We start from the raw sequence: 26,517 nt of genomic DNA on the forward strand, positions 1-26,517 counted from the left end.
CAAAGCTAAGATTTCACCAAATTCTGTGAATTCTTAGTTATGAGATATTAAGTACCCAATTTAGTCAAGTGTTTATTCCATGACATTTTCACTTCATTTCTCCTTGCACCAAACCTTTCGGTGATCATTACTCATGTATGAGCTCTGAGCAGCCAGATTCTTTGACAGATTTTTAGGACCATGAACAAATGAAAATTAATCAAAGGCATGACATGCAATTTACTAAATATGGGATCATAAAATTTTAATGTATTTATAGCACTGTCAAATTATTAATACTTTCCAAAAACAAAAACAGAATATCTGATTTGGAATGAGGATCATCTTTTGTCTAGTCTTTGTTTCATTTTATATTCTTATAAACTGTACTTCCACATCCCACAATTTCACAATATAAACTCCCAGCAAAGGCCCAAATACCAGCAATTCTTTTTTATAATTCTGTTGGTGGTGTGGGCGTAAAATATAGCTGTTGGTGAATAACTCTTAAATGGAACTGGGCTTCACCCAGATTGACAACTGTCTGATTGTTTATGTTTTTAAAATGTGCTTATCAAAACCATGTAGGATTGATGGGTGTTTTTAGATGAAGTTATGTTTTTGCAACAGACTTAATTTAGGACTAAGGTTAAGGCTTAGGATAAATGAGTGCATTAGATGATTAAAGCACATTCGTCTTGTGGGACGTTTAAGTCATTTATTTATGACACTTAAAAACAAGCTAGGAAAGAAAGCACCATGGGCTTAACGAATCCGTTTTTTTTTTTTTTTTTTTTTTTCAAATGTTAAACTAAAAATAATGACTTTTTTAATGGAACTCCAAAATATGACAGTTTACTGAATATCCAGAGGCAGAATCAAATATTCAGTGGAGTAAACATGATGAAAAAATACTAGAATTAAAATTTTCAACACTATATATGCGTGTATACATACCCGTCTCCTTCTTCCAAATGTTTTTTAATTGAAATGACTCTTGTATTTGAAAAACTAGGGTTTCTGCCTCTCTTTAACATGGTCTCTTTTATTTTAAATAGTAGAAGATTTTCTGATGGTATAGGAATTTGGACTATTGTACCGCACTGTACTCGGTATGATAAAATACCTTGTCAGGGGCGACTGGATGGCTCAGGGGATTCGTAATGGGATATATAGAGCCTTTCACCCGTAGGTCATTGGCTTGAATTTTGTCCAGGTTGGCAGTGACTAAAAGTCATTAACATCTCATGACTGCTTGGTGGCCTATGTGAAATGAGTTTCTTAATTTATTTATTTAAGCCCATATAAAGTACCTATGGCCAGGGCATTTGGGCATCTCTCTTGCTTTTACAGATGGATTCTACCAGATCTACACTCATTTTAGTTCTTAAGATTAGTGATGAACTGAAGTCCTCCTACACAAAATAAATTGATTCACGTAAAGTTCAAACCAATACTGAGTACCGCCACACCATTCTCCAGCACAGACCGGAACGCTGCATGAAAGCTGATTTGATAGTAAAGGAGCCGTAGGTTGTGGAGACCCAATGTCCAATTCTGGGTTGCTTAGTCTTTCATGGTGCATAACTCACGTTGTGGCTGTGGTCATATCACAATGGCCCAGCCAGATAAAAAGGGAAAATATCAGTCAAGCACGTCATACATGCTATTCATCAGCTAAATTACTGGGTTATAACCAGAACACATTTTAATAGGCCGGGCTAGAAGCTGCAAACCCTTGGAGACTAACATCAAGGTCTATTCTAAAGTGGAACTGGCCAGCCTCCAAGCTAGCCTTAGAAAAAGGGAAGTCAGCAGGCATATCTTAGTGTGCTGAATCTAAGAGCAGTGGGATGGACCTCTGAGAATAAGCATTATGCATCTCTGTTAAGCTGTAAGAAAACTGAGTAAACAAAAAATGTGAATCTGCAAAACAGAATTTGTATATTATAGAGGTTAGGGAGAGGTAAATTATCAGTTACCAGAAGAGTATTTCCTCTTAAATGGAGTCTTTACAAAAGCACCTCTTGTAGGGTGTATGTGTGTATCTGTGGGTATGTCTATGGGTCTGTGTTTTTTCAGAAGCATATCTTTTGGGTACTGCGATTCATATAGAATTTGAACCCTTCAAGTGAGGTAACTGGAGCATTGTGTCAGTGAAGCCCAAATATAAGCTTTTCATGCATAGATGCCAATTTCCTACCAACCCCTGGCCAGCCTTTCCGTAAGGAATAAACTTGGTAATAAGAGGATGCTTAGTTCAACAGAATTTATAATAATACTAATTGAACACTGACTCTGTGCCTTACTACTGTTTTAAGCATTTTATATGTATTAAACTCATTACAGTCTTATAAGATGTGTTAGTATATTAATTCAGATAAAACCAACAGGTGATCATTCCTACATTATTCTCCAATCTAGACCAGAGGGCTAAACATTTATAATGGGAAAACTGAGGCACATATAAGTTAATTAACTAGCAAGGTCACATATATAGTAAGTGACAGAGTCAGGAGGTGAACACAACATGGGCTGTCTGGTTCTAAGGCCCTAGGTACTATAAATTTGCACCTGATGCAGAGCTAGCTTAAGGAGTATGTCCTAAAATGTCAGTCAGGATTGTCATCTTCATATACAGTAACTCTCAATTATTAGGGTAACCTGCAAGTTAACCAGACTGCAGATTTTAAAAGTCTGTAATATAGGCAGTGCAATTTAACTGAATTCCTACAAATCAGACAGAACAACCCAGTAACTGATTACCACCACTGCACTGCTCTAGGCAGCCACAATCCTATCTTTGCACCAAAATCTCCTGGTGTACTGTTATGGATGAAAACACCAGAGACTTTTGTGCTCTGTCTATGTAAATGAAGAATAGGTAGGACAGGGTGGAAAAGAGATGTGAGAGCCTTCAGATCAAAGCTTAGGACTGCACTAAAAACCGTGCAACTTGGAGTTGACAAGTCTTGTCTTAAAACTTTGCAGTTAGTTACTAGATTCATCTAGGAGCTCAGTTTTGGGAAAGCTTGAAGTGCACCCTGAGGACTGATGAGAAACCTTTGGGAGATTTACCAGATGAACTGGAAAATTTAACCTCAGAATAGAGTGGCCCACTGTGACTCTGCTTGCGGTGGGTCTTGGAGGAAGAGAGTGGCATGGATGCGGGAAGGTGGCATCCAGCCTAGTAGAAACAAGATAATGTACAGTGCTAAATCATGTGCTTTGGGGTATTAGTAAGAGTTTCTCTTAAAAAAAAGTTTCCCACAGTCAAACACATTGGGAAAGGCTAGTTTCAAAACATAGGTTTATTGATTTTACATGAATTTCAAATTTTCGCTAAGCTAACATTCATTGTTAATTTCCAGTGAGAACATGTACTATCAAGTTTTTTCCTTTGCCGTTTAACTGAGGAACGGTTGAAAAACTACCTATTGGGTACTATGCTTACTACCTAGGTGATGGGATCATTTGTACACCAAACCTCAGTGACATGTAATTTACCCATGTAACCTGCACATGTACCCTCTGAACCTAAAATAAGAGTTGGAAAAAAAAAGTTCATCTTGCAGAGCAGTTATGAGGAGGAATGTATTTCGGAAGTGCTGTATTAGACTTTACATCAGCTGTGCATTTTAGAAAGCAGAGAAGACGAAGAGGTTCATTACAAAGTGATACATGGATTTACCTAGCGTGTATAAAATGGAGACTTCTATTAACTGAATCTCTCCACAGAGAATTTTTTGACTCCTATTGGGAGGCGGTTTATGTGGCTACAGGTTCTGGGAGAGCAGAGACATTTTTGGTAGCCCCAGAATCTAGGACAAAGCCTGGCGCATGCATTTGCAATAAATTAAATGAGTAAAGAATAAACAAAAGAATGAATGAATGTTTTGTGTATCTAAACTATAGACAGGCAACTATGTTTTTACATGTGAAATGTAAAATATCCCATTCTGTGAAATGGGAAGTATTTTCCTAAATATTGGTCACATTTTAAATTCACTTTTAAGTTATCAACTAAGTTTCTACCGAATTTTGAGTAATTAGGGCAATCAATTGATACTTTTTATTCCCCTCTAACATCAACCCCTGCTGTGTCTAATAAAGAGATGGCTGGGCACAGGAGAGTAAGTAGAGTTTAAATTCTTTCTGTTGCCATCAGTTTTATGAATGTTCTTCTCAGTGTTTTTATTTGGAGAGGATAGCCTCTGACGAGTGAGAGGCACTGGCTAGCAGACGGATGTTTTACCAAAGACATACAATGTACTTGAATAAAATGTAAAGGAACAGCTTTGAACTCTAAGCATATTTACATATTAATAGTTCATGATCAATAGCATATGTAATTTTGTAATTTTCAAAATTTTCCAAATTTTATTACCCATTGATTTTAAAAAAGTGACAGTGGACAGACGGCATCATCAATTCCAATCATGTGTGAAAGCTTAAGACCTCCATAGTTTCTAGAGCGTGAATAATTAGCTCCTGGCTAAAGACTGACCACAGGCATATTTCTTTTCTAAATGTTATCTTAATTCCAAATCATCATTTCTTCCTTTGCAAGGCCTCTCAAAAACATTTCTTCTCAAGGTCTACTCACTCACTTCTGGATTATAGAAATAATCTCTTAAATGACTTTTGTTTTTTGTTTCTGGTCTCCTCTGTTCAACCCATCCTGTACATTTTTATGAAAATAAATGAGCCAGTATCAAGTCCAGTGAACATAAGTTTCCTATGTTATAGGGAAGACTACTCAAATAGAACCGCCTGGGAAGGATGGCAAGCATCCCTAGCTGGTGGTCTCAGGTGCAGGGGTTGGACAGCTGTTCTAGATGGGCTATTTAGAAGCACACTGGAGGAAGAGTTAAGTATGGGGACTCTGGTGCCAGCCCGCATGGGTTCAAATTCTATCTGTATGACTTTTACAATTTAAAAAAACTGTTCTTTTCTTAGGCCCCTCATCTGTAAAATGGGAAAAATAATAACATCTTCAATAGTGTTTTGTGAGAAATAAATAAGGTGATGCAAATAATGGGCTTAGCAAAGAGCCTGACACAGGCAAGTAGTCAATGAGTAACGGCAATTGCATTGACTAACGGATTCAGGAATTCTTGGGTACTCGTAAAATATGATCTTCAAAGAAGGTTCCTTTTAAACTTTTTTTTGGTATTTATAAGTAATAAAATAATGTTTTCATTGGGTCACTGCTCTCTTCAATGAGTCATACTCAGAACTTAGCACACGGATCTTAGATTCTTTACCCTGGCGCCCCAGCTCCTCCCTGATCTGGGCCCATTCTGGATAAGCATGCACCGTTGCCTCAGTGAGGAAGACAGGGTTCCTTCCTGCCTCCCAAATGCAGCATGCTCACTCCCACTGTGCTACTGGGATGAGTCTCCTGGGAGATCATCTCTACCTTTTTGCTCTTAGGTTGGTTTTCATGCAGGCCATGTAGGTCATCCCTCCTCATCAAGGCCAGCCTGCAGTCATTGAGCTGCTCCCTGATTTCTTTAAAATATTTATGCCACAATTGAGGATAGCAGAACTATCTCCTTTCTTCTCTAGTTGTCGACTACGGATAAATCTTCTATGATAATAATCCATTTCCTAATGGAAGGTGTCACATCTACCTCTCCTGTTCTCTATAAGCACACAGCAAAGTGCTTACAATAAAAACACGGCCTGAGTTCAAACCCTGGGTCCAGTGTCTGCTCTGGTGTGGGGGCAAGTTCTTTACCATCTCTAACCTTGGTGTTGGGTCATTTTGAAAAATAAATTACTTATAAATGCCCGCTGCTGTAACTGGAACATAGAGATAAAAGATAATGAAAACTATTACTATATCATTAATGTTATCAGAATATTTGCAACAAATTATACCTTGAGTAGACAAAGCTAAAAGCATCAGTACTGTTTTCCAAAGTTAGAATTTCCTGAATTTCAGTTAGTGAGATCTGCCCTATATAAATGGAAGGGAGGCTGTTTGGGGTACTTCTTACTCAGGACACTCCTGCAGAGCCAGAAAAAGCAACAGGCAGAGGAACTAGTATTTCTGTGAACCTATCATGCAGCAGGTGCAGTGTTAGGCAATTTTTAGGCTAATTAAACAAATGAACAAAAACAAACCCTTGATAACGTCCATCAGTCGCTTATAATCGTGGTTTTGATATGTTTGGGCACATCAAGGCAATGTGTTCCCAAAGAAACAATATTTCTGGGCTACTAATTTTAGGGCTGAAGTTTTAAGCCTGAGATAGCTCTGCTAAGACTGCTGGCCGCGGTGGTGTGTGCTATGATGCTATCCTACTTACGCACCATAGTGTCCTGATCCTCATTACCACGCTCCCGCATTGTGTTACTCATCTGTCCCCCTCACGTGATGGTCAGCTTCTGGGAGGTGGGGAGCCTCGTCATCGTTTCCTTGGTGTTTTGTATGTCTGACACCTGGTAGACATTCAATCAATGGTGGTTGAATAATCTACACAATCCCCGTTAGCAAGTGTGCCTGAATCTTGAATGAACATTCATTCTAGTTAATAATAACTAGAGAAAAGATACAAGTTCTTCCCTCAAGCTAATTCTTCTGCTAATAGAAGATGGGCAGTATTTCCTATGGGTCCCAAGAAACCATGATTGTGTTTCATGAGCAGATCGATCCCTCCAGTGGGATATGTCCACCTCCTGATGCACACCATTCCTCTGCTCTGCCTGCTCTTTTTCATCTCACACCTGCCTTGGAAGACTGGCTCTGAAAGACAGAGCCTGGAGAAACTGCACGGAATCTGGCCCAGTATTGCCCAACACAGAGCAGAGGCCAAGTGTACACGGGTGATGTTGGCTATGATCCTGGCTGGGGGGGCATATGGCTGATGCAGACCAAGTGACTTAGGGTTGGACTGTGCCTATAATGTATTCAGATGCTACTTACTGATCACTGTGGTATGTGTTTAAATGGAAGAATGAGAGCAAAGAGGGTGTGGTGGCTTATGCCTATAATCCCAGCACTTTGGGAGGCTGAGGCGGGCAGATCACCTGAGGTCAGGAGTTCAAGACCAGCCTGGCCAACATGGTGAAACCCCATCGCTAATTAGCCAGGTGTGGTGGTATGCACCTATAGTCCTAGCTATTTGGGAGGCAGAGGCAGGAGAATCACTTGAGCCTGGGAGGCGGAGGTTGCAGTGAGCCGAGATTGCGCCACTGCACTCTAGCCTGTCAGACAGAGAAAGACTCCATCTCAAAAAAAAAAAAAAAAAAAAAAANGCTGATGCAGACCAAGTGACTTAGGGTTGGACTGTGCCTATAATGTATTCAGATGCTACTTACTGATCACTGTGGTATGTGTTTAAATGGAAGAATGAGAGCAAAGAGGGTGTGGTGGCTTATGCCTATAATCCCAGCACTTTGGGAGGCTGAGGCGGGCAGATCACCTGAGGTCAGGAGTTCAAGACCAGCCTGGCCAACATGGTGAAACCCCATCGCTAATTAGCCAGGTGTGGTGGTATGCACCTATAGTCCTAGCTATTTGGGAGGCAGAGGCAGGAGAATCACTTGAGCCTGGGAGGCGGAGGTTGCAGTGAGCCGAGATTGCGCCACTGCACTCTAGCCTGTCAGACAGAGAAAGACTCCATCTCAAAAAAAAAAAAAAAAAAAAAAAAAAATGAAAGCAAAAAAAAAGATTACATAGATTATTTTAGTTCTAAGTAAGAGACTATGTTTAAAAAAAAAAAAAAAAAACCAGCACAATGAAATATGTGCATAAGAGGATAGTTAGGTTTCTCTATGAACTTCAGAATCCCCTTGGAGAAAATTCCTCTGGTTCAATTCCTACCAGGGACCTATCTTCTTTCTCCATCTAGTTCCTAGGCTTCCCACCCGCTGCAACCCTAATACTGTACCCTTTCCGCTAATCTTGGCCACGAAACTAACCTGTGAAGCTTGGGGCGAGCCACTTAGAATTTCCATCACTTTTTCCTCCAGCTGTAAGACAAGGATAACACACTGACCTGCCTCAGAGGGATGTGGTGTGAATTAACTCCTGTAATTAGTGGTTTCTGTGCTCTGCATACACCAAGAGGATATGAATGCCAACCATTATCACAGTGGCCTGGGTAAGCGTTGTTGCTAAAGCTATACTTGGGAATAACTGTTGGCAAAGAGCTGACAACTGGAAGTTGCAAACTTTACACAGAAGCAATATTTCCAGTATTTTCCCCAAGCAATCATGAGTAAATTGCTCACTAGGGGTGGAAATGGTTTCCAGCCAGTTCTGCCTCTTCTGATCTGTGCACCCTGCAAAGCTCAGTCAACGCCAGGTAACTGATCCTTCGTAAGTCTGCTGTTTGGTGCAGATGAAGAATTCAGAATGGTATAATTTGGACAGGGATGAAATTTCTGTGCAGTGGTATGTATTAAAAGCAAATAACTTAAACTTTGTTCAAGGCAAGAGCTATAGAAATAGAATTTATAATTTTTAATGATCCAATGACAAAGACGGCCACCTTTTTTTTTTTTTTTTTGAAATGAGGAAAAACATGTCATAATTAACAGCTTGTCTTGGGTTTCCTTTTAGAAACTTGAAAATATATCCCTATCACTATTGGCAAAGAGAAGTCAAAATTGTGACCTAGAAAGCTATATGGAAAACTGTTAAAATAATGGGTTTAAAAAATTGATTTCCTAAACCTTCAATAGAAGATTTGGAAAAGAATGCTGCATATAAACTGAGAGAACCTACTGTATATTTTGATAAGAGGCCTGTGCTTCTATTATTGAACAAAACATTTTCTACCCTGCAAATATCATCATATTAATTTATATAAAAGCTGTATTTTTTTTTTCTGAGTTGTAACCACTGTGATTTAAATTTTGAAAGAGAAAGTTAGTTTCAGAATGGCATGCAGAACTGTGCCAAGATCCAACATCTTTTCTGGGAACAAAAGGGAGGCTGCCCTTCTGTAGCTAGTTGCGTCATCAACGCATGGATCAAGGAATTAGGTCCCAGTGGATTCCTGGGGTTGCAGCTGTGCCTTCTGGGAGCTGGCCTAGAAGGGTGGAGCTCAGCTATCGGGCCAGGAGAGTTGGGTGGGAAGGAGAGATTTTACTTTATTTCTCTTTAGCTCCCTCAGGCAAGATTCTAGAAGTACAGTTTGCTTTGCAAATGTTCTCATTTTACACACAAGTACACCAAAGTGTGAACACACACAAATTAAGGTGATAAGTATGCCTAGGCCTTGCATACCAGAAAAAAGCAATGGAGAATATTTTTCCCTTCTGTGGCAGTTCCAGGGGATCTTGTTTAGCTTAGCTGGGGATAAAGGTGACATTTAAAAATAGCCTACTTTGCTCATGAAAAAATGGTACTGCATCAAGGTAGCTTTTTTGAGGCAAAAGAATCATTCTAGGTTTGGCAAGGCAGTCCTTGTAAGAGCACTGGCTTGCTTTTGGAGTGCACCCATCATCTTCATTTCAGGATTGGCAAAAAGGTAAGTTCTTAATGATGACATGTTAAGAAACATAGATAATTTTGGATAAAAGTTGTGTTTATGCCTAAATGATGATCTCTTTGGGTTACACAAAAGGATTAGTAGTGAGGCTGCTTTCTGACTACTAGATTTGCCACATACAGGCACACCTGGGTATTAACAGAAGTCAGACCGATTTGGGGGAATCATGAACTTGTCCCAATCATTGCTACAGCCCCAGTAGGGATGCATTTTATATCAATCCATCAGAGATCACTATGGTACTTTATCTGATGGATTTATGTTTGCCTATAGTATATGAATATGGAAAGAAATTCAATGTGTGTTTACAGTTTGATAAACATTCATCATAAATTACACATTTTAATTTCATTTATTAGTTGGGGACTGTGGAAAGCAGGAATTTCATTGCATACAAAGTGCCATTCAGATTGAAGAATTAGCAATGTCCTGAAAAGGTACACTAACTGAACAAAATCCATTTCTATCTTAAGTTAGTCCCTACACTATTTGTATTCAGAATTTTGGAGAGGCAAAAGTAGCACATCACTCTTCCTACTGACTATACTCTTTGTCACTTACCCTTCCAAGAGCTCCAACTCTGTCATCAAGTATAAATCTAATGTGAATGAACTTTCTATTATTTGACACTTTGTATGAATGGTGTACTCACCACGTGAATTTTGAGCTCTATTTATGTATAAAAGAACTTGGTCCGATCTTTTAGTATTAGCATGCTGAGCAGTCTCCATGATATTATCTCACCATAAAATGACTCCAAAAATCTCAGTTATTAATGGATTAATGGTGATAACATAATTCCAGAAAGTTGCTACTCTGTATGTAGATATATTGGCAATAAAAATCAGTCACTGTATGCCTTTCCCCAGTAGGGGATCTCTCACTTTTCCCTGATTTTTAAAGGCTTCAGATCAATAACTAGAGTGACATTATTAACAGCTCCCTCAACACCTTGGCCAGCGCTAATATTAAATCCATTACACCTTCTGTTTGACATTTGCAGTACAGCAGAAAGTGCTGTAGATACAGTCACATTGTCTAGGGACTGGGGTTGGATGTGGGGTTAGTAAGATGGTTTCCCTTGCCTAACTTCTAAATTCAGTTCATTGATAGAAATCTTGACCCAATAAAAAAAACCCCTCCACAACAATATACCAGATGATAAATAATTCAGCCATACAAATACAAGTGTATCTCATATCCAAGCAGTTTTTTAATACAAAACATTGATCGTCAGATAAATTTTTACATTCTTTATGGTTATTCCTAAACATTTGTTCGTCTAATTATACCACTTACTGTGAAAATCATCTAATGATGTCAGAGGAATTGAGCTCCTGTTTCTGTAGAATCAGGAATAGATACCAACTTACCAAAGCATAGCGGCATAAGTTGAAACTGAAGATTATTTCCATTTAGGCAAGTATTCTACTGTTTCCATTTTGCTGGCCTTTAAAACATTCGGGACATAGTGTAGGTATAATAGCATAAAGATCATACTACTATAATGATGATCCTAATGCCACAAAACAGGCTAGATTCTGCCTGAAAATTTAGACAAAACATTATAACCCATATTTGAGACAACCAGTGGGTTAGCCATGCAGCTGTAGTTATTCATCATCCAAAGTACTGCCTCATGCATTTTCCTAAATTGTCTAAATCCTGGTACAGTATTGATTTTCCCTTCTATGAGCTCACATCCACTCAAAAAGCCACAAGAGCCCCTTGCCCTGGCTGAGTTCTCTCTGAAGCAGAATCCAGGTATGTTCTTCCTGACAGGGGTCCTACAGAAGAAACTGATCACTAGCTGGTGGGAAGCAAACCACTGGAGACAGAAAGGGAATTTTATCTTAAGAGAAACGTGAAAATGAAAAAGTTAGTTACCAGGAGCATATACATTATAATCTTTAATTTAGAAAGAAATACAAAAAACCCCACCAAACACACAACAAATGTACATACATACACAGGAACAGAAACAAAATCTAGGAGGGTACGTAGTGCATATATATGAATAATGGTTATTTCTAGACGGTGGTGGTCTTTACTCCTTTTTCTCTGAATTCTCTTGAATTTTTTGCAATGGGCCTGAATTAATTTTATAATTGGAAAAAATAAAGCTGTTTACTAAGAAGGAGTAAAACACAACAATTTTACAGCCTAATATAGGGAATATTACTATTTGCCTTCAACACAGGAAGAGTTTTAAAGTTCCTCCAGGATTTTTTAAGAGAGCTGCTTTTCTGTTTACTAAGCATTTAAAAGGCATGGCACTGAAATTTATGAAAAAGATGAGAATAATACTCATAACCCCAAGATGGCAGAATCATTAGGAGTAATCATGAAAAGGCACAAAGAGATCTACAAAAAGATAAACCCTCCAAATGCCATTTGTCAGAGGTTCTGTGCTTCTCATGCTGCAGGAGCCTGCAGGACAGCAAAGGGCAGTCTCTTCCAAAATGTTCCCATCAACCCCTAAATAGGCACGCTCGGACTTTATAACATTTTAAACAACGCCACTCATTTATCTTTTGCCTGACTTAAGATTTCTCTGAGATAATACATTGACTAAACTGTTAAAAAATGTGCATACATATAAAATATTTATTTGGGTTTGCTGTACAATCAACGGATCTTTTTTTCTCCTCCATTATCCTGAGCCTGAGTCAGGACAAGACAATCTCAGGGCTGGCAGTTCAAAGAAACAGAATTCCTATTGTGGCATAGGATCACTGCCTCTTTGGCCGGTTTAGTCACTTATTTCCTTTATTATAATGCCAAATGTTATTTAGAGTTCAGTCATTTAGTGATGCTATGCTGAACATATCAGGGCTTCTGGAAAATTCTATACCTAATAGTCCTTTCACTTTCATAATAACCATATATCAATATCCCTTTTCCATCTAAATTACACCATTATTTCAAAAAGAATCTGTGTTTTATCAGAGTTTAAGAGATTATGATGCAATGAACAACAGTCTTCAAAAACGTTCCTTCATGTTATTAAGAACTAGGAAATCTTGTTAAAATTCTTTCAGCTTTTAAGAAACATAAGCAGCTTTGTGATGTAGTGCCTGACATGAACTTTTAAAGTAATTCCCTTGGAGCGATCATCTGCATTAGTGAAGATATTTCATTCAAGGTAGCACCCTACACTGCTTTTCAGTATTTGAGCAGTCAATCTAATTGCTTTTTTAAGCCAAAGGTAGAAAATAACTAACACTGCAGACTTTGAAGGTTAAGGTAGCTTAATGTTCTCTACCGGTGAGTCACATTCACCATCAAGGAAGAGAGCCTCTTCTTATGCGAGTGTAGCTAATGAGCCCAAGTTAAGTGATGTGGAAGGCAGAGTTTTCAACCTCAGCAGCAAGGATGGCTAAAGGAAGGCTGGTGAAGGAAACCTAAGTAAATTTATAGTGTCTTTCAATCACACTTCAATGTTAAATGATAGAGTAACTTTAAAGGAGAGAGTTAACAGTTGAAGGAGATATATATTCTCCTATAATCTAGAAGTAATAATCTGTAAGAACTGTGTTCTACTAGTGTACCTAGGGTTATTTTATGCTTGCTAGGGCTTCATAGAAGGCATGGGATTTATGAGAGTTCTTATATTGACATATTTATTTGGGCTTGCTGTTGTATTTAGACTCTAGCCTAGGATACTCTAGCAGAACTGGTTTACAGGCTATGGATTTGTTTTTCCTCCCAAAGTCTCACTGTCAACATGCATTTGGGGAGACATCAAGCTCAGTATGAATTGACAGCATGATCTAGCTTCCGAGAAGACCAAACTTAACCTTAGGCTGCATTAAGAGAAGCATAGTAGCCTATCCTGAGAAAGGTGACAGTTCCTCTGCTTTGCACTAATCAGAATATATCTAGAGGGCTGTGCTCTTCTCTTCACCATGTTTTTACAGGGTTCCCTACAAACGGAAGTACAGCCAGGGCAGGATAACTAGGATGGTGAGGCCGTTAGGCACAAGCCATTGAATAAGGGTTGTGGAATTAGCACTGTTTGACCTGGAAAGGAGAAGGATGGCAGGAGGAAGGGGGGATCTGATGTGTCTGACTTCACATATATGAGAAGCTATGATAGGGAAGAAGGAGCAAATCAGAAATGTGGTCCCAGAGAACAGACCTTGGATCAGTGGGAAGTTGCAGTGAAGTATATTTGGGCTCCCTGTCAGGAATAACTATGAGAACTACTCAACAATGGAGTGGGCAGCCTTGCAAGTTCATGAGCTTCCTATCGGGGCAGGATCTAGCAGGGACTGGAAAGGTTACCTGCGCTGGTTTTGCTGTAGAGAGTTGGCTGCGTATGTTGGAGGTTGGATAAAAGGATCATGAAACTTGAGCATTTGTGATTCAAGGAAACAAACTTTTCCAAGACCTTCCCTCATACAAAGGCTTAGAAACTTAAATTCTGTCATGCTGTGTGTTTGAGTCATGAGGAAGAGGTTCTCCAATCCAACATCAGGATGAAAGAGGAGAAAACCATTTGCATGTGCTGTTTCTCAAATATGCCCAGATAGGAACATTCTATTGACTAAAAAACAGTCCCAATTATCTCACTGACATATCTGCCCAGTAAAGTCAGTGAGTTATGGTATAAGAATATATCACTTCCCCACCTGAACAAAAATATTTTCATTTTTAAAAGGTAAAGAATAATCTTAAATATTCTCTTTTCTCATGTGTGGGGCTCACTGGAGAAGGATGATCACCAATGCTAAGAATAATGAATGCCCTAGAAACTACAGTTAACTTCACTGAGGAAAATGGATTAAATACTTCTCAATTTTTTTTTTTCCTTCTGTGTGAGGAAACATTGTGATTACTTCTAGGCAGGCCAAATAATTTTCTTGGAAGTACGATGAGTTATTTTAACGTTAATCTTAACATAGGTTTTTCTATTTTTCTTGCTAATAAAATGCTTTTGTATTACGAATCTATTTTAAAACAACAGATCAAGTAAAGTACAAGCATCTTTGAAGAGTGAAAAAATAATTTTCCAAGTAAGTAAATACAACTTTGCACTTCAAATCAGGCCTTGATTCATTAAAAAATCTTAAACTTCTCATGAGAAAAATTAACATTTAAACCACTGCTGCTTGGCCAAGCACTCCACCACACAAGAATATGAAATATCTCCTCTAAAAAAGTACAAAAAGGACAAAACCACAAATGTGGAACTTCAATTAATTTAAAGCCCCAATCAGCAAAGAATAAATCCTTCGCAGATCTAATTACCAGCGCTCTCGGAAGACCCAGGCCGACCAGCCAATCTTCCCCGTGTTTGAACAGCTTGATGAACTAGGGGACTGATGGATATCAAGTCATTTTGTTTAATTTATAAATGGATTTTCCCCTAATACTTAAATTATCATCAGTACAACACAATGAAAATGGGAACATTCTGAATGCAAAGTCTATAAGAGTCCTGGAAGGAATCCCAATGAGGAATGTCACCTCTGTTCATTCCTCTATACAATTGATCTAATTAAATACTGAGGGTAGAAAGGCAGTTTAAAATGTAGCCATTTCTGTTTTCTTTTTAGCCTTAATTTATCGTTCACATCTTTCAAGTACCTTCTGATGCTTAAAAAAAAATAAAGAAACCAAGATTTCTGCAAGTCCCTAATACTTTTAATTCTCCACAAGCTAATATTTGGAATGCCTCTGCCATAGATTTTGCTGAATAATAAATAAATGCATTACATTTAGCCATGGTAACAATAAAATGAAGAGGGTATTCCAAATCGGAAGCTTTTCCCTCTAGTAATTTGAAAGAGAAACTAAAGGAACTAGTACCTTCTACATGTATTGTTCAACTGAAATTAGATCTCTGGATTATACTTATTAAAATGTCTCCTTATTTTCAAATCTCTTCCTTATTTAATTACTGCACGGGACTGGAAGCTGCATGGAATTGTTAAATACCCTTAGACCTATTTATAGTCTCTTCACATGGGTAACTTGAGCACACTCATTTGGCAAAGGTCCTGCCCACCAACCCACACATTGGGTTTGCAATTCCCACCTGGCTCGGGGGTCTCCGACTGAGAGGAGGAAGATGCTGAGCTGGCTCCATCCTCAGCAGTGCCCTGCGACAGGAGACCCCGCCCAGGGGGGAGCTTCATGCCCAGCTGCTCAGCCATCTCCACGTGGTCTCCGGGGTGGACATAGTCAAAGACACTGCTGCCTGTCAGCTCCACCTAGAGGGGGAGAGAAAGGGTAGGAAGGAAAGGCATTACATAGGCTTCTCCATTTTCAAATTCAACACAGTGATTCAGATTCTGAGTAGAAAAGAAAATACATCCAGGTCCCAGAAACAATCCTGGTTCTGTCTTCATCTTCAAATACTTAAGGATTCTTGAGGTGAAAGAGAAAGATGTTTTCACATGTATTTATTTAGCAATTGTTATGCTCAGTTTTTTTTTTTTTTCCCTCACATGCTGTTGTTTGCATAAAGCCAAAACATTCTGTGAAATGTGGACGAGTCTGCCTTGTATTCAACTGTTTTATCCACGCATCATCAAAGACTTGCATGTTTGGTGTCAACCAGATGATTGACTGAATTCTACAGTTTTCTTATTGAGAAGTTTGGGCTTTGGATAGGAACAGCTATAAAACAGCCAGAGATAGCAGTCGAGTATTTTCCTTAAAATACACAGATTTCCAAGATGTGTTTTTATACATATCATCTGATTTGCATGTAAATTTAAATGTAAGAAGGACTGCTTACAAATATATGCAAAGGCATAATGTTTTCATTAAAAATTACTCATTAGCTCTATAATCGTATGAGGGATTTTCCATATAAAAGAGGTCAGCTGGGGTCTGAAGCAGCCATATTTTTTTTTTCTGCTGCAATCAGCTTGTTTTGCCTTCAATCTAATAGGATACATAGTACAAATCTCCTTGAGGGCTTTTTAAAAAAATGTTTTATTTTGTGTACTCTTTGAATCAGGCTAACTCTAAAGGCAGAGAATGAATATCAAATATTAGAACTGTTTCAGCCTGAAATAGAGGCACTGAGTATTTTAATGCTGTCAGGCATGACTCCTGCATCTGGGTCATGTGCCGCCTGAGGGAGCAGAAATCGCTGGTAAGGACTGGCCTTACCTCTGTACTCCTCTAATGCTCTAAGTTTTATCTCCTAAGAATAGTGGTAATGCTCCTAACATACAACGGGGAGAGATGTGTCAGCAATAGGACAAGCAAAAGCTCTTTCCCAGGTCACTAATGGGTTTCCCGGTCCTCTGGAGTGCAATGGTTTCAGGCCAGCTATGACATACCATGGAAGCTGCCAGAGCTTCAGACTGTCACAAGTTTCTTGGTGGATATTTACCTAGAACCCCTGCCTACCTCATTTCCCTTTCCAGGATAATTTCCAGCATCCCTCCAGATTCCACCTGCGTGCCTGCACCCTTTCATGCCCAGAAGGAAGACTGGCGGTGGAAAAACTGTCACAGAGAGTGTAATACTCAGAGCAATTCTTGTCCCCAGAACTCCAAGTCCCAGTAACATGATCACATCTACTCCCAGACTCCATTTGATTAACATCTTAACAGGCTGCAGATCTTCAACATCTATCAATTAACATAGGTATAAGTCAGAAAAACAGGAGGCTAAATTCAGTTTGGTTAATAGCTATTCCTGAAAAAGGCTCGCATAACTTTTATGGAAAATGAGGTACTTTTCTCTTGCTATTAAATTGCACTCTCCTACTGTATCACCCCACCACTGACTATATCATTTTACATCCCCATTTCCTCCGTCTGGTATTGTTACAGAGCGTAAAGGGATTCACAGTGATCAGCTCTTACCCTCTGGGAGGGGGGGATTACATGGAAATAATCCCTTTAATGTGCGCCTTGCCTCTAAGCACTTCACACAGTAATAAATGGGTAAACTGACTTTGAGCAATTAAGAAATTAAATGAAACTAATAAAATGTGTGTTTTAATATTTCTTGATGGTTATTTTGTTTGGAGATTAGTAAATATGAGGAAGTCACTCTCGTTTTGCATGGAGTCCAATTATAGCACTTTCATAAATATTTCTGTCACTTTTCTCCAACTGATTTTTTTCTTTAATACTTCAGTGTGCCTTTTGGCACCGACCATAGATTGTGATAGGATGACAACACAAATGGGAGATAAAATAGATATTTTTAGGGGAGCTGGTTATTGAATATTCATGTAAACCAGTCTTACAGAGAGCAGAAACTGGCCACTCTCTCCACATCCTGATTTGCTTGGATGTGCAGATACTTCCTTCCCATCAAATAATGTCTGGAGTATGGCACATCTAGTGCAGGACTGAGTATTGATGTGCCACAGAGCACTAGGGCACGGTGAGGACTTTTTTTCCCTGTGGCTTCATGGGATTTCCCACCAACATACCTCCAACATACCTCAAAGCTTAATGATGAGGGCGAGGTGGGCACTGAGAGTTTGACATTAATATAGTGTTTATATGTATACTGTAGTTAAGGCTGCTCAGTGTGGAGGAAAGCCCCGCTACTTGGAGTCATAACCTGACTTCAAGATCGGAATCTTCCTCCTCAGCTGTGCGACCTTGGACAATTAATTTAACCTCCCTGGGCTTCAGTTTCCTCTTCTAAAAGTGGCAGCATTGCTGCTCTGCAGGGCCCTAGGAGAACCACCCACATTGTATTCCACATGGATGCTCCCCTGGAGTTTTGTTTCTTGGGAATGGTGCAAGTCTGTGGCCCCGAGAGCTGGGAAGAAAACAAGACTTGGTTTACCTGCCTCTCAGCCTAATTTTGAAAATCCAATGAAACTATGCAGAAGGAATCACTTTGTGAGAAATAAGCACCACAAACACGTCTTGTTGTTGTTGCTGTTTGGTGGATCAGGATGAATGACATGAAGAAATGTATATTATTGTGTACCTTTGTTTCCTCACTTTGGGACATCACTGTACAGCAGGGGTGATACATGCTTTCAGCCTTAATAACAATACTGGCAGTTACCTACTACGTGCAAAAGTATTAATTTTGTGCTTTGCTTTGATTAATCCTCATAACAATCTTTTGAACTGGTATGATCATGTCCCGTTTACAAAAGAACTTGAATACTGGAAAAGGCCAAGGGTGGAAACAGAATTTGGTTCAAAGCCCACTTGACCTATCACCCCTCAGGTAGTAGTACTGGCAGCCATAGAGGCTAAGCAGAGACCTCTGAATTCCCCTGTGCTTCAGCTTGCTTTATTCAGGAAAGAACACTGAGCACCATGAAGGGAGGAGGCTGAGGGCAGGCAGCCTGCCAATCCCCTGGAGCTGGAGATGTTTTGCCATGGAATTCTTGGGCCAAAACAAGGCACTAAAGGAGGTACACTAAACCAAAATAGAGGTAGGATTAGACAAAGGTCAACTTATATATGCACCTGAGTCGTCATCATCATTATCATCACATCTTACATGTATCTAACACTTTCAACATTTCTCATACTGCTTTGACTTCATTGCACTTAAATTTTAGAGCCAGAAGACACCTTAAAAACCATCTTTTAATATCTCCTTACTTAATGGGAAAAAGCCCTACAGTTCTGAGAAGTTCAAATGCATGTTCAAGTTTACCCAGCTGTTTAGTGGTAGAAACAGGGCTGTGAGCCCAACTGTCTAATTCTCAGTCCACCACTTTTCCCACTAAACCCTTGTCTGATTTTTTTTCCTCTCTTATGGATACTCACCAGGTGAGACAGACTAGAACTCATGTTTCCTGCCACTAAATTCTGTGCCTCAAAATAGACTACAGACAGCAAGACGGAGAATTTTTTGCTTGATGAACAGACATTACTTCATGTTAGCTTCAGGATGGAAAAACAAATAAAGCTCCAATCCAATGCTAATTAGGTACCTTTAAATCTTCAGTTACCACCTCTTCCAAAACATGTGCCTGCTGAGAACTAGGAATAGTCTGTTATATTTAGTAGCTATATTACAAATGTTTTGTTGAATGAATAAAGAATGGATATTTACGCCTGAAAAAATTTTCTTTTACTTGGAAAAGTTTAAGTTGGTTCTTTTATGTTACTATAATGGCATTGTAATGATAACATTATTTACTCCTTAAAATGTATTATAATATAGCATCATAATATATTTATTCACATTAAGTCCTTGAGCTTAACTGAGGATGGGATTGTGTAAGTGCCAGGAAGGGACAGGTTTTAAGAAACTGTTTAAGAGAATAGTGTCCATCTTTCATAATCCACTTGTTTCCAATCTATGGCAAAACTCTGTTTAACTGGTTAGTTTCCAGTGTTCACACCCTTACGTCCTCAGGATCTGACCTGTAACATAGTTCCATAAAAATTAATATTTGTTCGTAACTCTCCCTTCAAATCACCAATAGTAGAAATTTAGAGAAATTTCATTTTATGTTAATTATTGGTCCTATCTTCAATCCTTAATTATGATCTAATGGAAAAGTAGAGCTTTCCCCCCTCCAATAATGTGTATTTCTGATTAGTGCAAATTGCATTCTAAGGCAACTGTGAGAACTTCAAAAATCCATGTTCTGTTTATGAAACTCAAGATAACAGACCCATTGATCTTTGAACTGTTTCTCTAGCAGAAGAAGAAGGAAGCATGACTGTTTCCAACTTCACCCACTTGGTCTAACTTTACTACAGCTGAATAACTCTAGAAGAGAACTTACTCTCTCATGTTGCTTAGTGTATTACAAAACAGCTGAGAATGCATCAGGGGCAGCAAATAGGCAACAAGTAATAAATAATCACATCCAGAAACAGGATTTTGTTTAAACTCTTTTTTTCCTGCCTTTTGCCCAGTGTTACCATAGATTCCTCCAGGACAAGCCATAGTCACTTGTGCCATCCAGCATATCCTATAGTCAAGCTAAACCACACAGCCTTTGTCAAATTTATTTCACATTCTGTTAGCTTGCATGTAATTTGCACAGTAGACACAGCTGATTTGGTAACTCTGAAGTTTCCTGGAAAAAAATGTAAATATATTATACAGTGGTTTGAGTTGACTTTTCCATGTCAGGTCACTGTACCCTGCTGGTAGATAGGATGGGGGACTAATTTGTCTTTTCATACATCAAGCAAGCATGTCAATAGCCTTTGCTTGGCCCCCTGGAGTGAGCAATACTTTTAACTAGAGTGATGTACTAACAGTGCAACTCATTGAATTCAGTCCTTCTTTGATTGGAGGGGTTTGGTGCAGATGAGGAGTAGGCAGTGATCTTGTAAGTCATCTCCATATTGGAACAACTTAAGAGAATACTTTGATAAAGAAAGGGCATACATCTGTTTTCAAGATATTTCTTTCTTTTAGACTATTTCAGTCTTAGAAACAATACAAAGTTGATTTTTATCAATAGAAAGGGTCATTTAAAACCTATTTAAGGTAGAATGTCATAAACCTTTTGTAAGGCTGCTATTAAAAAATACTTTGAGGGCATTGAGGTTACCGCAGGGGCTCTTAGTTAACCTCTTTCTCAGGAGTCCTTTTGCATCCAGGCTCCACTCCCTTAGGGAATGCTAGTAATATCTGAATAAAAGGCCATTCCTGAGAGAGGACTCTGTTTGTGGTAAGTGGCCCGGAAACGAAACTCCCAGGTGAGGCTTTCAGATCTACCCCAGAGACCCTGACATCCCGGTTAGAAAATCCTGCCCCAGGATGAGGTGGAAGTTCTATCTCGCCACAGCAGTTCAGGATTTGTATTTTTTTTTTTTTGGGGGGGGGGTCACATTTATATTATTGAAGGATAATAAAGTGATAAGAGAATAAAATACAATAAGATATGATAGCTTGATTAGCATAGGTTTTCTTTGGATTTACTGGTATCTTAATGCCATCTTCATAACTTCCTACATGTTGCAGAATTCCACTGAATATTTATGAACTGTTTTGACAGAAACTTGATGTTCTTTACTGCTCTGTCTCATTCTATGTATTTGCTGACTTATCTGAAGAAAAACGCATAAAAGCATTGGGTCTGTTACAGAAATACGTGTATAAATTAGTAGAACAAGAAGAAAGGTTCTATATCAGAACGATGAGATAGAATGAAAAATCCTTCCAGTGTCATCAAATAAGAACACGAATCCACTCTCTTTCTACAGATATATTAACAGAGGCTTCCTTTAGAAGAATTTTAGCTAAAAGATACCACATCATGTGTTTATTTTATCTTCAAAAATGAACATTTTGACTCCCGTGGGAATCCATGAAGTACATTTTTTTGTTTTACATACATTTTTTCTATCACCCCTGGCGTGCCTGACTTGAGAATTCCAACAGCAGCACCCAAAGAGACACTGCATATGGGAGGCTGAGGCAGGAGAATTGCTTGAGCCCAGGAGGCAGAGGCTGCAGTGAGCTGAGATCATGACATTGCACTTCGGCCTGGGCGACAAGAGTGAGACTCCGTCTCAAAAAAACGAAAACAAAAACAAACCCTCAAAAAAACAAAAACAAGAGATACTGCATAACTAGTTCTGAACTTTGATTAAGATGTGCCAGAAGATAATTCCAGGGGATCAGTGGATCTCCTAGTTCTCAGAGAAGAAAAAGAAAAAAGCAGACTGTCGGGGAAATAGAGTCAAAGAGGAAATAAAGAACAAACTGCAGCTACTAATTGAGACGGGCACAGTTATTTGGAAGTCAGCACGTTTAAATACTTCTAGAAATAGTCTGTGTATAAAACAGATCGACAAACTCTTTGAAGGTCTCCCCCATTTTTGTTCTAAGAATAAATTATATGCTGTATTTCATTCTTTCTTGTAATCTTAGATCAGGTATACCTCCATCACACCATACTATGGAAGCAGTGGTTTTAGAACAGTATTGATGTGTCAATATCCTTTTCTTTTCCTTAAGAGACATCAGTTAAAAGAAGAACCTAGAGAATGCCTTAATACTGTGGGGATATTACATCACAGGAATGAGCCCAGGGATTTGTGAAAGTGACTAAATCAAGAAATTTTAAAACCTTGTTTTACAAGGTTCCTATAGTTTTAAATTTTCAAGTGTCTGTAGGGGAGAAAAGGCCAACTTTTAGTATTTATCACAGTGCTGAGAAGGAAAAAGGATGCCATTAGAGGTTACATCATAGCAAAAAGTGAAACGATGCCAAGAAAGAAACATTAACAATCTTAAAAGTAACTGAAGTCAGTCTCCTTTTTTCTGGAGATCAAATGAATAGTAAGATGTCACTTTCAAAGCTTCTTCATTACCTTGGTGATAAGGACACCAATCAACATAAAATACTTGATATTGGCATAGTTAATCCATTATCCTCAAATTTTACATGTTTCAGTATTTGTCATTTAAAGCTGGATATGTGTTGAGATGTGTGTTATGCATAGCCAGACTTCAGTGTCAATACATCTCAATTTTTATTATTGTTCTCATAGTGAATTTTGTCCTTCTTCTTTGATTACATGAACAAGAAAGAGTGGAAAATGCTTGCAAGATTGAAATTTAAATATTTCCCTGATTCTAAACAGCCATTTTATTTTGAGACAGGGTCTCGCCCTGTCACCCAGGTTGGAGTGCAGTGGCGTGATCTCAGCTCTCTGCAACCTCCGCCTCCCAGGCTCAAGCGATCCTCCAGTCTCAGCCTCTGGAGTAGTTATTTGGGATTATAGGTATGAGCTACTGTGCCTGGCTAATTTTTTTTGTATTTTTAGTAGAGACGGGGTTTTGCCATGTTGGCCATGCTGGTCTCAAACTGCTGGCCTCAAGTGATTGGCCTGCCTCAACCTCCCAAAGTGCTGGGATTACAGGCATGAGCCAGCTCGCCAGCCCAGCTCTTATATTTTAAGGAAAGGTAACTGGATTAGGAAAACTATAATAATTCTGGGGATGATTTTTCCATTTATGTTTTGAAAGCTACAAAGTAATTTTACTCTGGTCACGGTAAAATAATGTGGTTTATATGACTAAAACTTTAGATATGCTTAATGCACCCATATAACAATTACACACCCAAATAATAATAAATAATAAAATGCACAAATCATACAATTAGTCATTCCTGAGTGTTTTCAAAGGGCTACTGTATAGTGGAAGATCAGCAACAGCACTTCCCACCAGGAGTTGAGTCACAATGTTTAACTGATACTGTTGGGTGAAAAAACAACAGCAAAACCAGAAAGATTTAACAAAGATAATTTGTTTGTACACCTCAAGAACTCTTTAAGAGAAAGCAAAACCAAAGGAGGATCTTGCTTGGACTGCAGCATCATGTTAATGCTGTCGCTGCTGTATTTGAAACAACTGGCTCTCCTTCTCCATGTCCCCATGAGGGGTCTTTAAAAATCTTATCTAATGGGTTGATAGGTGCAGTAAACCACCATGGCACATGTTTACCTCTGTAACCTGCACATCCTGCACATGTACCCCAGAACTTAAAAAAAATCTTAGAAAACCACAAAGTATCCTAAAATATTTTAGCCACTGTAGAATATGGGTGGTTAGCCCATGTTAAGAAATTACCTGGGGAGTTAATCCAAAAGGAGAACAAGAAGGAATAAAATTCATCATGCCATGATTAATCACTGACCCTCCCGAATACCATGTGGGCACCATGGCCATGCTGCATAATTTCTAGTGAATTACCATAAGAAAAAGGCCTAATATACTGCTATTTTTATTTTGGCTATTGTAACTACTAACTGTGGTAGTGTTTGAGGTTATCTTCTATGAAAGCAAGTCAATACCCTGAACACTCCCTAGGTGCTATTTTAAAGGAATAAGTTAAATTCACAACTGTTTAATAACAGACTGAGTTAGTCTCGGATAGAGAATGTAAATAGAACTGGCATGTAGAAAAAAATGGGTCAAAAGAAATGACTCATTCCAGAGGCTAAAAGCCTGCCTGTATATCTTAGGGTATTTTGAGAGGACTATGGTGGTCGTGAGGGAGCAAACCCTTTTGAGAACCTGATAGGTTCTATGTCTTGTCTCACCAGACAATGCTATAATAACACACATGTAATCTGGCGTTTTATTTCAGGAGCTTCAGGCACCTTTGCTGTTTATCCAGGAATAGTCTCTAGAGCTGTGCTGCCCAATATGGAAGGCGCGAGTCAGGTGTTGCTACTGAGCGCTTGGAATGTGGCGGCTCTGATTTGTAATATGCTATAAGTATACATTAACACCAGGTTTTAAAGACTTTGTACAAAAATATAAAGAATGCAAACCGTCATATGTTTTATATTGATTGCATGCTAAAATAATATTTTAGATATGTGAAACTGAATAAAATAGCAAATCATTAAAATTCTTCTCACTTGTTTTTACTTTTTAAAATGTGGTTACTAGGAAAATTTAAAATTACCCATGTGGGTTTGCAATATGTTTCTGTTGAACAGTGATGATCTAAAAGCAAGAATTCTTGGAGTAGAACATGAAAATGACATGAAAGGGAAGAGGTATGAGATAGTAAAAGATAACAGAAATAAAGAATTGTCCATGGAATAAAAGAACTGAAATAGTACATTTAATTAGTCAATCATATATTTATTGATCATTTACTCTCTCTGTAACACACTGTATTTGGGATTTTAGGAATTACAAGAAACATTACAACTCAGCACCTGCCCCCAAGTAGCTTACAGTCCACTTTGGAGAGATAAGAAAAACACATACAAAGTCAAATAATATGAGAAAAATATATGACAACACAATGTAGTAGACGCTTAATTTTTGACATAAGTACTGTAGATCACTGCCTCTCAGATTTCTCCAGATTCTTTAGAATTTCCTTAAAATGCAGCATGGACTCCCAGAGATTCTGGCTCCAGAGATCTGGGGTAGGGGCCAACATTCTGCATTTAGGCAGTTCCTGGGTGATGCTGAACCTGCTAGTTCACGATTCACACATTGACTAGCACTAGTATGTCTGCACCCAGAGGTGGTTGTGAACCAAAAGTATCTGGGACAGCAACTCCCATTCTGACTCCTCACAGAAAAGAATGAAAAAGGACAGGTGGCTTAGATGAAAAGATGGGAGCAATCCAGGACACAATAGGGTTTTAACTGCACTAGGAGCTTATAAGAGCAGGGGTGGTATATTACACTGTTCTTGGATTAAGCCTAGGATGTTGGGGAAGCATTAGGCAGAGGTTCAATAAACACTAAGTGATTGATTTAGGCCCTAAAGAGATAGATCCAAGCTAGTGTTCATTAACCGTTTTCCGCTTCCTTTTAAAATACTAAAGAACAGGTTCAAGTAATCATTTATAGGAAATGTCATATCTCATTTTTCTTCTCAGGTTGGTACCTCAAGGACAATTGTCTCATTGTAGACATAGGCCTAGATAATTGGCACACTTTGAGCTAACTTCTTGTCCTATATATTTAAGCCCTGGACCCATGATTTTTATCTCATTTGTTCCTGTATATGCCACACTGGAATGATCTCAGTTTACGGTGGATGATTTTTTTTTTCCCCCAATAGGTGAACACAAAACCTATGGTGTATTTTGGAATTTTAATTAATTAATTAGAGACAGGATTTGCTCTTTTTCCCCCCCTTTGGAATTTTTTTTTTTTTTTTTTTTTTTTGAAGTTTAATTCTGAAGAATTTATTTGTAAGTCTTTTTAAGCAGTGGGTTTGAGTGTTAACTTTAAAAAAAACCTTTAAAATGATTTTAAAATTTTTTTGTTGCTACAGAGTAAATGTATATATTCATGGGGTGCACATGATGTTTTGCTACAGGCATGCAATGTGAAATGAGCATATCACGGAGAATGGGGTTGCAATTCCCTCAAGCATTTATCCTTTGAGTTACAAACAATGCAGTTACTGAATGTCACCTTTTATGGAAAAGGTCTGTTCAAAGTCATCATGTTTTTTGTTTGTTTGTTTTTTTAAATTATACTTTAAGTTCTGGGATACATGTACAGAACATGCGGGTTTGTTACAAAGGTATACACGTACCATGGTGGTTTCCTGCATCCATCAACATGTCATCTACATTAGGTATTTCTCCTAATGCTATCCCTCCCCTAGCCT

General features: G+C 38.6%; 1 protein-coding gene across 1 annotated transcript in view; it reads right to left on the reverse strand.

Annotated features, from left to right (window-relative positions):
- NPAS3 (neuronal PAS domain protein 3) overlaps window positions 1–26,517 on the reverse strand; it is an 884,282-nt gene that overhangs the window by 110,338 nt on the left and 747,427 nt on the right. The window contains 1 exon segment of the mRNA XM_017895908.1: window positions 15,532–15,706. Coding sequence (XP_017751397.1) covers window positions 15,532–15,706 — 175 coding nt within the window.

The sequence above is a fragment of the Rhinopithecus bieti genome, unplaced genomic scaffold (genome assembly GCF_001698545.2).
Source record: "Rhinopithecus bieti isolate Rb0 unplaced genomic scaffold, ASM169854v2 scaffold_21703, whole genome shotgun sequence".
Lineage (NCBI taxonomy): Eukaryota > Metazoa > Chordata > Mammalia > Primates > Cercopithecidae > Rhinopithecus > Rhinopithecus bieti.